At 38.0% G+C, this 17,793-nt stretch overlaps 2 protein-coding genes across 2 annotated transcripts in view; both read right to left on the minus strand.

Moving 5' to 3' along the window:
• The window catches only part of LOC126565731 (protein brawnin), a 402,985-nt gene that overhangs the window by 322,479 nt on the left and 62,713 nt on the right, over positions 1-17,793 (minus strand). The window lies entirely within an intron of this gene.
• LOC126564242 (netrin receptor unc-5-like) lies at positions 1,181-14,168 on the minus strand. Its single transcript, XM_050221231.1, has 8 exons — positions 13,362-14,168; positions 12,949-13,162; positions 11,795-11,991; positions 11,523-11,601; positions 11,195-11,365; positions 10,524-10,784; positions 3,438-3,563; positions 1,181-1,530 (listed from the first exon to the last, which is right to left on the minus strand). Exons 1-8 carry the CDS (start codon positions 14,013-14,015, stop codon positions 1,181-1,183), a joined length of 2,052 nt encoding a protein of 683 aa, XP_050077188.1. The 5' UTR covers positions 14,016-14,168.

Here is a 17,793-nt window from a genome sequence, read left to right on the forward strand (position 1 = left end):
CAATGGATTTTAATTTTTCCACCAACGGTGAAGAGATGTGATCTCTCTGGTAAAAAACGATGATATCTCAAGTTTAAAGAGAAGTAGTTTGTAGCTAGCTTTTTACACGTAAGCATCTAGATTGCATTAGATCTTTTCAATGAGTTAATAAGCTCGAAGGTTGTTATGTATAGGATTAGAGAAGTATAAATAACTTTGTCTTGTGAAAAGATTGATGAAAATTGATACAACATCAAAAGATTTTGCCATTCTAAAACATAAACTTAGGTTTCCATGGTGTGGTTGAAGAGAGGATATATTTTTATAAACAACGCATAACATAAAATGACGAACCGATTCGTGTACATCTGGTTAGAATTAAACTACCCATAGAATCTTTGGACCCTATCGAAGAATCTCTTTTAATTTACTCACATGTCTCATCGCTACAAATCTTTTTTTTTGTGGGTATTTATGAATTATGTCACGGTCCTCGGAGATGATAAATGCCCCGAGATCGGTGAGCGAATCGCAAGCGTGATCACAGCCTTAGGATGTCCCAAACTGTACCAACCACATAAGCAAATGTGGCCAACAGAAGACAACAAGAGTGTATCATCGTAAATAAATCAAGAACATCGTAGTGGTGGCCTTCTTTTGAAGGTTCATAAATTATAAACATGATATTTTGAATTCTTTGGAATTTTATTACTAATTTGTTGAAAGACTGTGTGCTCTGGGTCGCGTTGTCGAAGAGCAACAAATGGATGAACAGATCTGTTCTAGTTAAGGTAAGTAGTGTTTATGTTGGAAACATTGAGAGATCTTGTAGGAGAACATATTGAAAAGCTTAATAAGGTAGTCATAATTTAAATTAGTTTGACAGATGTTGCTAATTGGTTGGGTGTTTGGTGTGTACACATTAGGCAGCTAACTCAGCATTGCAAGCTGCCATGAAAGATAGCAATTATTTAAAAAGAATCCTAGGGAAAACGTAGCCTTCTTCTATGCGAGTTTATTATAAATTTAGTTAATTGTAGCTATATAATAATAGCTATAGTTAATTGTATAGAGGAGTTGGAATTGTTTTTGTAATATTGTGATATACGAATTACATAACCAATACCTGTTTGTTACAAAGCAGAGACATGTTTTTAAAACTTTCTTTCGATTTCCTTAAATCTACAGAATTAAAAACACACTACGAACCGTTAGGAAGTTGTGTTTTATTGTATATACAAGGCTCATCGTAATAATGATCCGAATTGGGACGGGGTAAAGGCAGTAACGGTTGAAACCCATCGTTTGGCACTCGTTGCAAACGGTTCTGTGGATGAATTCCGATTTCATCCATTTCAGTAGTGACGAGACTGCTACCATGCTGAAAGTGCAACATGCTGTGGTGAGGACGATTGTGATCCTTGGATGAATTTCGTTGCAGAATTTCTGTAAGCGGGTATTCGTAATCTATTGGTCCCGTGTTTTGCGTCAGATCGGGATTGCATTGGTTTACCTTTTTACTTTCGTAGGTGAAATAATGGCTCTGAAGGTCTGCAAATAGATAAAGAACAAAATGAAGAAAGAAAGATTTTGTTACTATACGCAAAAAAATTGATGGCTTTGGTATATAAGCATTCATTCAATATTATTTGGAATAATATAAAACTAAATTATTAAACGTTGTAATAAATTACAACTAACAGTTCTTTATACAATTGCAGCTATAAGAGGCTGGAAGCAACTGGCGCTGATGGAGGTTGACCCGATGTAAAAAGGTTAATTACACCGAGCGAGTAATCACCGAAATGATGCTCCGAACCGCACCGAACAAAAGTAATTAGCGTCGCAAGCATGAAATGTTCTTGGAGAAATTGAGTTTTTTTTTGTTTTTTACGTGTTTTCTTTCTTATCTTTCGTGCTTTAGAATTACAAGAAGGATGTATTTTATTTTTTTATATTAAAATACTATAGACGAAGCGATACGGCCAGACCGTTCTAACGGAATAAAAACAGAAAAAAGTTTTTTTTTCAACAAAAGACGTCTTTCTGATTTTCGTAAGTAATGTTCGAATTTCGCAACATATTTCTAATGGACTGAATTTTCAAAATGATGTTTATTATTGAGAGGGTAAGTGCAGCAACAAATCTGTGGGAAAACATATAATCTTAAAAATTCTAAAGCTGCCGCACAAAAACTCCAACCAACACATCTTCCGTGTTAAACATGCAATAGAGCAAACAGCTTACAAAGGGCCACTTACGTTTTCAGGTGCTAGATAATGCATCGAAGCAATTTGCAATTAATGAACACAAATTTTAATCCTCAACAACAGCCTCCGTAATCGGATAGTCACCTTAAAATTTTTGTGAACATCTTTGTAACGTTGAATGTTGTTGGAGAATGAAGATTTGTGACATTTTTATAACGAATTTCCAATGAACTTCTCTTTTTTAAACAAACATAGACAACCGTACATACTGACTATGGATTTGTGTACAAATGGCGAGTATGTGTCTCTAATATAGTTGCAGAAATAATTTGAAACAATTCAGAAAGCCAGAAAGTCAGAACAGTAAATAAAGAAAAACCATTTGAGTGCTTCGAACATGTGATGAAATGTTTGGTAGCTTTAAACGAACATGGCTTACAATAACCGTAATGAAGTATAACTTCCAACACCCTCAAATGGACTATTTGTTAGTCTGGCACACACTGCATCGTGAAGCTATTTTCGTATCGCTAGCTAATGATTGCGTTTAAGTTTTGAAAGGTTTTGACAACTGCCAAACCATCGTTAATCATTTTACTCCACTCCTCGTGAAAACCGGGTTAACGTCGTAGGTGTTAAAGAACTTGATTTAACATCTTGTCCGTTGGTAAAGTAATATCAAAATACTGCAAAAAAAAACACACACACACTTGTTGTCGGCTTTGATGCTGTACACTACCATGCCTGCTTTTTGAAGGTCGAGGGATTAACGTCATTAGCATAACAAAAACAACAACACTTGAGGTGTAACCATCGCGTAAATTCGATTAGCATTTGACCGAAATGCAAAGGGTTGTTCAAGACCAACGAAAAAAAAAAAAAATATGGCACAGTTAATTTAACTGTTTTTTCGTCAAGTTACGGTAGGTTTTGGGATAAGAAGCGATATAACAAGGTGATTTTTTTCACCGAAAAACGGCCAGACCGTTTAACGTGTATAAGGAGTTAATTGATAGATAATAAATAGCAAAAAGGGCTTTGCTCCAAAAAAAAAGCAAATTGTTTGGAACATTTACATAAGAGATGTGCTGTTTTCCAAAAAAATCATCATTTTTGGAAGAGCATATTAGAGAGCAGTAATGTAAAACATAATATTTAAAGTAGCATATGTGAGTTGAAGTACCCTAAGTCTCCGTAAATAAATTAAATACTCAATATACTTTGCTCAAATCTCTTTCTTTTGCTTACCTGAATGGGCCAAACTATATGCAGGAATCGTTTTCTTTCTCCTCATAAACTTGAAGACTCCAAAAACTGTTGCAATACAAATGGCGGCAAACAAGGAAACACATAGATACGCGAGCCAGTTAGAATCTGCAATTAAAAGAACAGTAAGGCAAAAAAGATATAAATACGAAAAATGAAACAACTAAATTTTGGAATCAGATGTACAGCTGTTTCTACAACTTTCACAGTCTTAATAGTTAGCGATGCGGAGTAAGGTAGACTATTTGAATATTTAGAAAACCTTATTTTTTTTAGAATTAACATGTGCCACGAAAAACACAGTTTTCATAATCAATTTAGTTTAATGTATATAATATTGATTAAAAAAAACTTTAGTTTTTCTTGTTTCCTTTCAGGCAGAATTCTGTTTCCTTTAATAAAAATGTCCCTTCCACACTAACGACAAGCGTACAGGAAGCAAGCCACATTGGAAACATAAGAAAAAGACATCATTTCTGCTTTCACGTTGGAGCAGCATGGTAGCAATCGAATTAAAAATAGCACAAAAGGGAGAAATGGATAGACGCACTGATGTTGGCTGTTGGATATGTAGCGTGCAATCACTCGTTGGCAATTAAAAGGCAGCCTAAGGAAAGCAGGAAAAGTATCTGGATTCAATAACAAGCAGCAGCAGTTTATGACAACATTATTGTACCATCTTGTGCCATGACAACTTCGCTGGTTGAAAGCGCAGGAAATGAAAGGTGACAGGTACTGTGTGAACCCCAACAGTAGAACATTTCCACTGAAAGGAACTCGCAGCAATCATCACAGGTTTATTATATTCCATAACAGGAAGCATAGTTGAATGCTTTTTTAAATATTTGTTTAATGTTATGTATCATCGTCCAATATGCTGCAAAATGTATGAGAGAATGATAAAGATTCATGTATAAAATTTTATTACAAGTAAGCTTTTAATGTTTCATGAGAAAAAAAATCGAAAAACAAACAAGCAAAGTTAGCCTCTACATTATTAGACGAAGACGAAACAATAAAAATCCATCTTCAAAGTAAAGAAACAACAGAGACCCTAACCGTTGACCACCACCCACACGAAAAACGACACATTAATAAAGAATCGGGGCCTGTTTGGTTCATTTTCTGGCCTGTCTTTCAAACCCGATTTACAGCCGTGGCGAGTTGTCAAAGGTCACCCACGGAGTCGACCATCTTTGGGAGCCTTGTCATTCAAGACGCTGCATAGTTCTGAGGCATGCTGCTGTACCGTAACTTTTCCAGACACAACCGTTACGCTCCGCTGGACAGTTTTGAACGGTAATAAACAATAATAGACTGTTAGCTGTCTGGCTTATACCTGTGTCGATTGATTAAACGGTTGAGATTAAATTATTTCGCTAAAGGGCTAGTATGAGACGCATGCATTGTGGAGCTGGTTACATGATTCTGCCCATCGAATAGCGTTTGCTTTACTTCTCTTCGTCGACAGCCTCATAAATCAGCTGTTTCAGTATCTTCTCACCCAATGGATGGAGTGTTCGCGTTTTGTTGAACAACCAGTGGTGGAGGTAATTTAGTCGCAGCTGGACGTCTTGAGACGTGACAAAGCAATCTATTGTGCAAAGACTGTTAATCGGAAACATGGAGCAATTTTGGAAACGCCAGAGACCCTACGACGAGGCGTTAATCGATCGGAGCTGGTTAAGATGATGAATTGAAATTAAAGTTAGGCTGCTTGAAAGCCACATGTGGGTTCGATTCTTTTTAATCGTTTGTTGAACTTGCTCAGTTAATAATCATTGAGGGGTGAAACAAGATATAACGCCATTATTTTAATAACGGAATTCTATTATTTATCACAAAGAATGGCCTGTCCGTATTGTTAACCATATGCTTTAAGGACAGCTATAAAAATATAATTATAGTAGATTGAAAAACACGTTCGTATGAAATGTATATAAAGCATTACAAGTTTATAGTTTATGTAAGAAAGAAACTCAAGTTCCTGCTTCATCACTCTTGTGTGCAGGCACAAAATGCCATAAATGTACACGCCGCTGCATTTTTATATTTAAACCAATGGTTTTGTTACACGGTGCAAATCCTCAAGTGCCGGAAATGGTGAGGCGGTTAACAAAATAAATCTGGGGAATGCCGCTCAAGTGACGTGACATCGTAGCGACACGTGCGCATCGTAAGTCGAGCGTGCCAGACGTGCGTATAATTACTTTACCAGCCAGTCAGTGTGATGTTTTATGTTGGGGAGTTACAAGTCACATGTCATGCAGGTTTTCAAAATTGTTAGTGGCCAGAAGTAGAGGAAGAACATGCCACGTATCGCAGAAGCATAGCAATTATGCTGTATGCATGATATAAGTTACCTTTCATTATGAGGAACTCAACGGTAAAGTTTGGACAAATTTTAATAGATGCTTTCTGTTACTCACTGCTTCGATCTTGAAGATATCCTTGAAAGATTGTCATTTGTAATCAGTTTCACGTATTATAGCTTTATTGTAGCACGTGTAAACAGAATCTTACACAATCACATAAATCATGATAATCTCCCAGTAAATTTCGTTCCAATTCTCGTTTAGATTACAACAATCCGATGGAATTGAATTCGGAAAATTTAAAAACAGTTTTCTTGCATCCCATACATCAAACGACCAAATCTGGGTTTAGAAAAATAAATCTTTTTACAACCAACTTTACCTGCCGGCGAAAGAATGGCGATAAATCAAAGAGGCTTTCGTGGACGCTGGCATGGTGACATGCCCGTACAGAAGCTGGACGGAAGCGGTACGAATGAATTGACACATCTTTCACAATATCGTTAAACATGGTGCTTAGGAAACGTATCGCAAATGTTGAAGAGTACCTTAGGCTCTGCCAGCGAGTCGACCAAGCCCATCTGAAATGTTCACCACTACCGCCGTCATCACGATCATCGTTGCACAAGATTCACAGCAAATCTGTAGTATGCTACGTGCATGAGTCCAATCATAACTTTGCCGTTGCTTTTCTCGTGTTTGTTAGCTCAATAAAGGGTGTGTCATATGCTTGTTAAATACACGCGGCATTAGGATGATGTGCCTTGGAATAAATTACTCCTATCTTTATTTGTTTTATTCATTGTACATTCACACACAACTAGAAGTGAATATGATTGAAAAGTTGGAGCGTTACGCGAAGAAGAATAAGCTCTTAGGTTGATCAATTGTTTATTAATCAGGGGTTTTGTTTTCCTGTGCAAACTCCAACTGTTGTGTCATACTAAATTCGAGATACAGATTTTACTAAAGTACTAAAATCAATATCGGTAGACCATAATAGGTTTTACAAGTTTTTTCCTCATTCGCACAGTATTCAACGACGTTATGGTTTTATACACAAAAACACAACTAGCAGTCTATTTCATTTTCTATGGTTCCTTTCAAAATTTATATGTCATTCCGACTATCCTCAAAGCGACTCTTTTTCGTAAGTGGTTTCATGTCATTTAAATCAATCTGCCCTTTGCTTTAAGCCAAGACTATTCAAAAGTGTGGAGCACGTGCTACTTCACATGCGAGTCAAAGCGGCTATGAGCGATCTGAGATTGGATTTGTTTCTACGATCGTAAAAGATACACCATAAATATGAGTGCATTTCCTCGAGCATTTCCACACCAGTTCTATCACCGATTATAATGGGGTGGAATTGTTGAGACTTCGGTGAACGATTGGTGATGAAATTTTGGAGAAAAGGTTTAGTTTTATAGCTTTAGAAATAGATGATGCAGTTTTTGAAGCATCGGATTGGCATGAAAATCAACTTGATGTCCTATTGTAGATGGTGATGAGTGATAGCCAATGAAGTCACTCTAAAAGAAATAAATTGGATCAGATCAGTTTGTTGTTGATGCATTTTTGAACAAGTTTATTTTTTATGATACAAATATGAATGCGGAAGTTTCATATGACCAGTAGAAAGTGTGCTGTTTCTCAAGATTTGCTGAATATCGTGAGCTCTTTTGCTGACTGTATCCAATTGCAATCACCACAGTAGCATGTTTTGAGCTAATCAGCACAGTATCGCTCGATTTCATTCCCGATCGACTGTATCCGGATCGGACACCATCCGCAACTGGGCATAAAAACGGGAGCATGCTAGATGAGTGAAGACCATGATCGTGTCAGCTAACACACTGGAACTACAACGTCGTGGAATTTAAGTAGCATCACATCTGTATGCTTCATCCAGTGGGAGAAAAGTTAATTTATAGCTTCCCGTTTGGACACATAAAACTGACACAGCATCAACTTTTAACGATAATGAATGCAGTATGCCAGGTGTTGACTAATGTGGATATGATCGACGGTGCAACGAAATGTTACCGAGTACCGTTTTGAGAAGATGTATGAAGTTTTGTGGTCCCATAGGTAAGAAAATACAACGGAAAGAGAAAGTCATCGGAAAAGTAGCTTCTTTCGCATCGTGTGACAAATGGAACTGTTTAATTCAATTGCATCGGTGTATCAGTAGTAATGCACATTTTGGACATGCAATAGTAGATGTCGATTGGTTCGGCAATAGTCTGTGGCGACACTAATGGGAATTCGTTGTCGTAATTTGGCTTCCAGCTCGTCGGACATTTTGGAGGGCCAATGTTCGCTGTCAGTCTACTGATGGGTTGTAGATAAGATAAATCTCCATCTGGTATTTTGCGTCCTTTCTCTGCGTACAATCTTCGGTAGGATTGTACGCCCTTCTTCGAATATCAATGTGGATTCGCCCTTTCGGCTGTTATCTGCAACGACTAAATAGGCGAGCATCATCAACGAAAAAGTTGAAGCCATACGCCCGCCATTAATGGTAAAGTTGATAGTTTAGTTTGATTCAAATGTTATCATTTCATCGCTTTTGATAATCGTTAATGATAATATCTTTGATTTTGCATTTGTTTTGTTGTTTTTTTAAATATTTTGTGAAACATATCTATCAGAATCAGTTGAGATAGCACGATCGAAAAGGATTGACTAAACAGTGCGTCAAGATATGATCTGTGATCTCCTGTTTTTTTTAGTTAGAGCTCAATCATATCATTCGTTTGAGATCAATTATAAAAATATGTTCTGTAGTTTGTAAGCAAATGTGTTATTCACTTAATCTACATTTACATTTGTGGTTTATAATCTTAATGACCCCAAAGAAAAATTGGAATGAAAGGCATTCTGAACAAAACAGCGGCCTGGTGGTGTAGGCGACAGCGGCATCGATCTTCAAATGGCAGGATCGGGGATCGAATCTCATCCGGACCTAACGCCCATACAGGACTTGAGGACTATCTATCCAATTACGTGTTATCGGCAAGTCTAGTAAGCCATTCGATGGCCGGCGTGACCTCAGAGATCGTTAAGCCAAGAGGAGGACCTTAGAGATCGTTAAGCCAAGAAAAGTGTGTGTGAGAGAGAAAGAGAGTCTCCGTGCTTCCATGCCCAGAAGACACTTTGCCATCAATTTCTTCTTGGTGAAGTTCCACCGATAATTAATGATGCCCTCACGGTTGACGACAAACGAACAAGAGAAATATACATTTTATGTAGTTAACGGTGTCACGTGCATCGATGGTGGAGTCGAAAACGAATTCTAAACTAAAGAAGAACTCTATCAATCAATATGTTTGTGTATGTAGCGATTAATTTTCATGTAAAGTGTTTTATGTGTGCATCATTTAGATCGAATTAGGTCTTTAACGTTTATTGTTATAGTTGTAGTATAGCTAGTTTTGAAGTTAGAATTGATCTCTTGTTTGACTTTGTCTTGGAGTTGATATGGTAGGCATATTTGAATGACGTTAGGCGTGTCAGCGTGTCACTAGTAAACTGCCATTCAAATTAATCGATGCCTGGTGGGTGTGTTTGTGAACAATTCTCAGAGCTCACATCAAATCATTCTTTTATCTACAGGAACTTTCTAGAACGCAAAGCAAGTAAACTAAAACAGTTGATCGTGTTTTAAATTTGGCCAAGAAATACAGTTTTGAACAGGTTATTAACTTCGGAGATCTATTTAAGAGAGTTTTAGATTTTTATTGCTTCAAAAAAGATCGGCAGTAGTCGTTAAATTTGAATTACGAGTGAAGCTGAAAAGCTTTTCTTTTTGCAATACGAAGTTTCGTTCATGGTTCTGTAGCAAGTGTATTCTGAAAAGTGGTCAAATTGAATTCACTACCTAAACTATCTGATGCATGCCAAATAACGCACTTGAGCGACAAAATGGTCAGAATGGATAGCCGAACCATCTGGCATTTCCTCCACATCATTTCATAAAAGTGGAGATATAAGTCGTATTATGTTCTAAATCGTCTTGAGAACACTGATGCTGAACAGACACGTAACAAGTGCAATGTAGCACTATGCTTGCTGCAATAAGCAAGTCTACAAATGGGGGGGAGGTTCTATGAGCAGCAAATAACATACGAAGTTTGTTCAAAATAAACTCCTCTATCTTTGGTCGAGCACTTCATGAAGTATTCGGCTTTCAGTCAGTAAAGAGTTGCTGTTGGAGTTGGCGAAGAAACATACTTGAGAGTGGGTGGATACGTTTTCTACACAATAAATGAACTCATTTGCATGTCATCTAGGCAGTTAACGAGCGGGTTATTGACAAAAACGAGCTCTTTAAAGTATCAGTAGATGTTTGGAGTAGGATTGGCAGTATTTATTGTAAGCACATTTTGCTTCCACAATAACAATTCTTGATGGAAATTATGATTGAGCGAAAAACCTGATGATTTAGCTTTGGAGCATATCACGCATATGCTATTCGGGTTTGGGTGCTAAAACTGATTCTAACTTGGCAGCCAAATATGTGATTCTATTCAAGACATCGCCTCCATTTTAGCAACAAACAATAAATATAGTGTATATACAATTAAACAGTTCAGCTGGAACAGTCACAAATAGGAAGCCTGCAACGCTTAATGCTTGCATTCCTACCATTTCCTTTAGTATATGTTATTTATTATTACAAAAGGTATTGTAACTTACTAAAAGTACTCAGTAACTTAAACATAAATAATCATTTCCATTTGGTACTTACCTAGGGGTTTGTTATTGCACATTCCATCGGAGCATTTGATGGACTGTTGGCTCTTTCCGACACAGCTGACGATGGTTCCATTGTCGATAGCAAATGCTTCAGCTGTGGAACTGTTGGTAGGTAAGGCAGCTGTGGTGACCGAAACACTCCCGAATGAAGATATTTGAGCAGCTGAAGAGCTTCCGATACAGAAGCGCTGCCGAATCTGGGTGCAGTCTTGGCTACAGTCACTCCACTCGGACCAACTCGACCATCGTCCGACTGCAATTGAATTATGCAAATGTAGTCAAATAAAATTAAGCTTGAATACAGCTGAATGGTGCGTTGTAGTTGATTTTGTATGTTCGTGTCAAATGCTTGCCGAGGGAAACATTTTCAACAGCTCGCACAAACAGCAATCCGTCGAGCAAATGAAATATTTTCTTAGAGGCTGGGTATATGCGAATTTTGAATATAAATCCAGCGTAATGTTATCAATTGAATTTAAAAACTTGTAAATGAAAACAATTTCGTTTTTTAATGATGATGTCAAATTAAGTTAAATTACAATTATTGAATGTGCTGTTTTACACTCGAAATAAAAAGATTTAAAAACTGGTTGAGAAGCAAATTAGTTTTTCAGTGTTGCTGACGACTAAAGCAACAAATTTAAATAAATGTCCTTAACTTACTAACACACGGTAAACAATCGTCGGAAGACTCTGTACTTGTTCCTTGACATGATGCTCCATTGTTGATTGGTGCTGGGTTATTACAAAAACGCGTCCGTTTCTTGCCTTGCTTAGGATGACCGGAACATTTGCAATCCGTCCAAGGGCTCCATTGGCTCCAGCCTCCATCCACTATGAAGTTAAATAAAACAGCAAGTGAATATGGGTTTCATTTTTTATTATTTATCAGTTAAATAACAACCTAAATAGATTTAGTTTGTGTTGAGAATTTGATCTGAAAAATTAAAAGTATGATATTGGGTGTGAAATGAAGAACGCTTAAACTTACCGTAAACTACGATTAACGCTGGTTCAGACACGCGTTTACCAGCAATATTTTCAGCTACACATGTATAATTGGCCATGTCCTACGATTAAAAAAAAAATCCTCATCAAATACAAATCAAACCGTTATAGAAAGAGAAATGAGTTTGAAAACTTGGAATACCTCGCATTTGGTGAGGAATGATTGCATATGATTTAAGAATGTGTCAAGATCTGGGAAGACGCCACAAGATGGGATGTTGGAAAATGATTATGATATATTAAGTTCGATCTTACCTGCAAGTCTACTCGAGATATTAGTAGAGAGCTCTCGGTCAGTACTACAAAAGGCGGATTGTGTTTTACCGGGACACCGTTTCTTCGCCACTCGACCTTCGCTGCAGGTGTTGCATTAGCTATACAATCCAGTTCTGCTCGACCGCCTGATGCAACGCGCAGGATCTTTGGTGAAATGCTAATTTGTTTCTTAATAGCTGTGAATGAGAATGCAAAATAGATAAAAATTTTATATAAAACACAATTTTTTATAGAGCAAATCTGAGGCAAACTTAATCACTTTTATTGCATTTTGAGAAGGAAACTGTGCAATACATCATGCACGATGTTAACACATTTGCTCGATTAATTCCATTCCAAAAAATGCAGTTCCTTTGTATTGATTTCTGATATTTGCCCGATACCTAACAAGACTCAATCTGGTGTTTTTGCTTTCAATCGTACTTTGGGAAGAGAAAACAGGATTGAAACATTCACTTCAACTTCGGGCACGCTTTCCGAGCAAAGTAACATGCTTTAAAGAAACTTGTTTTTAGCTCCTGAATGAATATGTAAGAAGCTTTCGATTTAAATCTCAATCCACTAATTTATGTGCCATATCGATCGACTGGAAACTGAAAGACGACGGAAAGATAATTTTACCAGCAATGGAATATAGATTGAAGGTAACCTGAGATCATGGAGTGGTTGTTAAAAGCGTAGCTTAGTCAATGACTTTAATGCACTCCGGAGTAAAATGTACGCTTAGCTTGCGGGATCACACGCGTTGGTTAGGGACAATGGAAATTGCATGAGTGCAGAGAAAACAGAAAATTGAAATAAATTGTGGAAAAAGTTGCTCCAATTGGTAAAATATAAGAGTGACAAGCACCGTCATTTCATGTAATGTTGAACTATAATTCATATAAATTATTTCGAACTTCCAATGAATTTGTTTTGTTCGGCATTAATCTTCCGGCAAATGGAATAAAACCCTAGCTTTTAAATAAAGTACCTACGAATGGAGTACATTTTACATTTTCTCTTGATACTCGTGGTTGTAGAATGGGATGTAATGAGCATGAAGTTAATAAATAACCAACTTTTATTGAGTATCATTCATGCTCCGCTCCCTGCAGAAGAGAAATGGTAACCAGTCGGTAATTAACACTTACTTGCCACTTGGATCGTAACCGGTTGCGTCTTCACATGGCCGCGGGACGAGTAGGCACGGCATTCACATTTGAATGAACCTTTGCCGAAGAACTCGTCTACCAGCTCACGAGTGATGGTGGCCGTGGCTTCTTGCAGCTGAACGCCGCTGTGCGGATCGGTGTGGTGTTCTTTCTCCGTTGGAGGTTTTGTACTTCCGCTGCACTTGAATGAGATCTGTGGAGAAAGGGAAAAACGGAAAATTAAAAGTGGTCGAATTCTACTGCTCAGATTATTTGATCTTCCCATGCTGGTCTGCGTTGTTTGCGAGACATGATTTGGATGCATGATAAGAATGTTCAAATGTGACGTATGCTTTAAGTGTTAAGACTAACGGTTTTGTACCATAAATTTCAGTAAAGTAACTCTGTCGTACCTGCAGTGCATGTGACGCCTTACAGTACAGCTTGGCTGGTCGGTTTTTCATTACATAAGTGCTCTTTGGCTCGACTAGAAACACCGGAAGCGGAGTCCCGTCATTTCCCGCTCCAAAGCTCTCGATCTGATCGATGGCGGCTACCTCAATGTTGTCGGTATAGTCCAGCGAGTCGTGCTTATTCTCACTCGGAGCTCGATCCTCGGTAGCTCGACTGTCTTCATCGAAGTTCCCCAATAGTTCGCCCCCATCCTCGTATCCATCGTCTTCGTCCGGCTCTTCTTCTTCTTCGTACCGGTCGTCGGCACCGCCGTGCATCGGTTTTGCGTTGGTAACGGTCCCGGAGAAAGCTGGCAAGCTAGTGGAGACATCCGATTTGAATGGTGGACCACCGGCAGCACTGGTGGCGCCCTTTGACATAGTAGCACCGAGCAAGCTGGTACTGTCGCCATGTACATCCGGCAGCATGGCATCGGAAATGTAGCCGAAATCGTCGTTTACCGACGAATAACCGGCTCGACCTCTGTCGAGCGGACCACCTGAGAGCTGTCGCTGGTGCTGGTGATCCTTATTCACTTTGAGACCAATTACGTTCTCCACCAAGCCGAACAAGCCGATAAATAATGGAAACAATGTCGCTGTTGTTATCCTCATGTTTACGACTCGCGCAGTAGCCGTTACTATCTGGAGTATGTGTTTGTACGTGTGTAGTAGGGCGTATGTGTGCCGGTTGAACAGTATCCCTTTAGTGGGAACAGCACAAAGCTACACATTAGGCCACCCGTAAGTCACTTTCAGCGACATTGACCAGTCGGTGGGTTTTATGTTGGGACTCAATTGTCTCTTCATCTAACAAATTTTCATTGTTTGAAGCATCAACTTAAACCATTGCATTGTTTGAAAATATCCTTTTGGTTGAAATTAATAATTCACTTCATATAAATCACTTCACTTCAATGCTTTACTGCCATCACCTCTAAAAAATAACAAAATATTACCAAAAACAATGCTCTGAAATATCACAACGGAATCACACATACTGTTTTGTTATCGGTCCATGACAATCATGACAACATATCTGTAAGAGAAAAATAGATGAAACATGTTATTTAGTTTTACTTGTCTTCATGGATTTATTTTATTAATTACATATAAGAAATGGTGTTTTCAAAACAATGTTTCATTATTTGGACCTATTGCAGAAATGTTTTTTTTTTAAGCGCAATAAATTTGTTTTAATATTTCTTCAGTTATTTTCTTTGTTCCGAGAGACGATCAACGGCATTCGTTTATAAATGCATTAACTGATACAAAACTGCTAAAATAAATAAGCCTAAGTTTACGTACGAAGATAAATATACATGATGAAGATAAAACACTACTACAACGAACTATTGAAACTGAATCTGTAAGTGTATTTCAATGTCACATTACTTGACAGCGTTGGAATGAGAATATTCGAAAGGCGGGACAGTGGAAAGAATAATTCATACATAGCTTCCGACGAGAGTCTCGCTCCTTTGGTCTCGATAGCACCTTGTTTCCGTCAATTCTGATCGATACGAGTGACAGTTATCCGTTCGTATTGCGAATGGCATCCGCATGAAGCAATATAATGGACGAGCAATTTTCAATAACAATCCCAAACATCGCAAAAAACCAAGTAAAGTGTTTCTGTAAAGAAACAATTTTCCTTCATCTTTTTTTGTTTGGAATAAGCAATTAGAGTAGTTTTTAATTTGTTTACTAGTTTCTAGTGCGTGCTGCTTGATGTAAAATTTATACAAAAGTAAAGTAATATCCTTCTTTATGATACATAAATAAATAATAAAATACAAACTAATAATTCAAGTGATCTCAAGGTAGGTTGTTACGTAGTTTGTGTAGATGTCAACATAGCATATTTTTATCGAGCGCGTATTTTTAATAGCGTATTTTTAATTTAGATAATAATAATGACTGCTCATCGACGTGTAGTAAATCTTTGATTGGCCTATGCGTACTGGTAGTATTGAATTTTTGAAATTCTATAGTAACGGCCTGGCTTATTACGAATATTGCATTTTTGGTTAAGATGAAAGAACAGGTTAGTTTGATAGTTAGTCAGAGATAGTTAGGCGTACAGGAGGAGCAAATAAGCAACATTGTTGCTTCTCTCGATCGGTATCGAGTGATTAAACCACTTTAATGCCACTTCATTACTTTAACGGAACATTTAAGGTTTGGTGAAGTAGGGGGTTTAACAACACGATTCGCTGGTATGTTCTCTACCGGTCGAGAAACCGGATGGACGCTACTTCTCCTATTTCTGTTCTTTTTTTTTTTAATATCTCTATAACTTTGGTTCCTACCGCCGTGTTTGTCTCCTCGTTTGGTTATCTTCGTTCGGGTTATCTAAACTAACATACATTTTCAAAAAGCAATTGGCACGAAAAATCTCTCTTCGTTTAACAACTCCAGAACTTGTGCTAAAGATTGATTGAATCAATTTTTATTAACCATCTTGAAGATGGCTTTAGATGGAGTATCTGTTCAAGATGGACTATCGACACACAACGATGGATATGACACGTAACACAACGCGGCGCTATAGCCTTGAAATTTGTACAATTCTAACCAACCAAGTAATGATTGTTTTTACTCTAAACGTGCGTCGAGGTTATACATTTTATGGTATTTGAGATATCTTAAAACCAATTTTTGAAAAATTAAATTTCTTTCATAATCAAATTATCACCAACTAGTCGCAGCTGCAGCTCGGATCTTTGAGAAAGGACTCGACGCAACTGCAATCATCACCAGAGCAAACGCATAACTACAGACAGTCACCAACCAACAGTTACCACCGATCATCCAATCCACCCGCCGGAGAATTCGTCACTGGCATCTCCGTACACCTGCCATAGACTGGAAACTTAAACGCTCACTCCGGGGAACCGAAAAAAACGGCCACATCGCCAATAGTACCTTTACTCACTTAATTCAAACTAAATACAAACATTTTCATCATATCTTTACAGATGGCTCTGTTTATCTGGACTCAGCCGGCTGTGGGATCCACTCCACCACGGACAACTGCGCCATCAAACTTCGTAATCACACCTCCATCTTTTCCGCCGAAGCAATAGCAATTCAACTAGCTGCCGTCGAAGGACTACAGACTGACCGACCGAACGTCATCTTCAGTGATAGTGCCAGTGTTCTGGCTGCCCTGGAACCACACAACACCCTTTCACGCCGGGATGCCATCCGCTTCACCAACACCCTTATCTCCCAACACTGGAACTCCACATGGCACAATGTAGACCTCAGCAACAAACTCCGTCCCATCAAGCCCAACACCGCTTCATGGGAAGATACCGAATCCAGCCACATCCAACTAGTCCTTTCCCGCCTTCGTATAGGTCACACCCGTCTTACACACTCCTACCTCCTAGAAATAACCAGTCCTCCACTCTGCAGCTTCTGTGGTGTTGACATCACCGTCCGCCACATCCTCACCGATTGCCATGGATACACGACACACCGATCCACCTGCCAACTAGACACCAATTACACGACAATTCTATCACCCGACAAACTCCAGCAGAACCGCCTTATTCGATTTTTACGGATCACTCATTTATATAGAGAAATTTAAGCAACAGTTTTAACTAATCCATTATCGTATGCCATTATCGCAATAGTGTTCCATAATATTTAAGTCACACCTGCAATTGTTATGTATTAGATTATACCACTTATTGATATAGTAGAGAGGCAAATGTAGTCTCTAAGACTTAAAAAAAATCCTTTCATAATATAAAAGGCTTTTTGATAATGCATCGCGCATATTACCCTAAGGGCGGACCGATAATAGAGGCGAAAGCGGAACCAGTATTCACATGGCAGGGCCGAGGTTCAAATCCTATCCGGACTGTTCCTCCGTAGTTAGGACTAGCTATCAAACTACGTAGCATCAGCAAGTTTAGTAAGCAATTCAATAACAGGCGTGACCTAGTACGATGTTTAGTCAAGATGAAAAAAAATCTGTTCTCCTTGAATTTAGAAAGGTTTAAAGGATTAGATAAAAAAAATGTTAGATCAGTGTTGTTAAAATTTTGAAACTAAAATATAATGGAATTTAATGGTAACTCGTAGTAAGATAATCATTGATTTACTCTGATATGCCTGACTTGTAAAATTTTTTTTTATTCATAAAGGACGGCCAGGCCGTATTGCTGTAACACATTAATGTAAAATTAAATAATTAAGTAAAAATAAATATTGATGACATGGATGCTATTTTAATTTTGTTGCGAAATAAACTAGTAAAACATGCTGTGCATCGTAAACGTCTTTATGTCGCTGATATTTTCATAATAAAATTATTTATGATAATTCAAACAATGCTTCCTCACACCTATTCAACACACAAACATTGGCTTTTGTT

This window comes from Anopheles maculipalpis, chromosome 3RL (genome assembly GCF_943734695.1).
Source record: "Anopheles maculipalpis chromosome 3RL, idAnoMacuDA_375_x, whole genome shotgun sequence".
Lineage (NCBI taxonomy): Eukaryota > Metazoa > Arthropoda > Insecta > Diptera > Culicidae > Anopheles > Anopheles maculipalpis.

What these genes read in the sequence shown, in the direction of transcription:
- LOC126564242 (XM_050221231.1), bottom strand. Translation starts at nt 14,015, where the DNA reads ATGAGGATAACAACAGCGACATTGTTTCCATTATTTATCGGCTTGTTC. An exon ending in AGGCGTCACATGCACTGCAG is followed by an intron (nt 13,163 to 13,361) that starts GTACGACAGAGT and finishes CTTTCTCCACAG; the next exon opens with ATCTCATTCAAGTGCAGCGG. An exon ending in TATCTCGAGTAGACTTGCAG is followed by an intron (nt 11,602 to 11,794) that starts GTAAGATCGAAC and finishes TTTTAATCGTAG; the next exon opens with GACATGGCCAATTATACATG.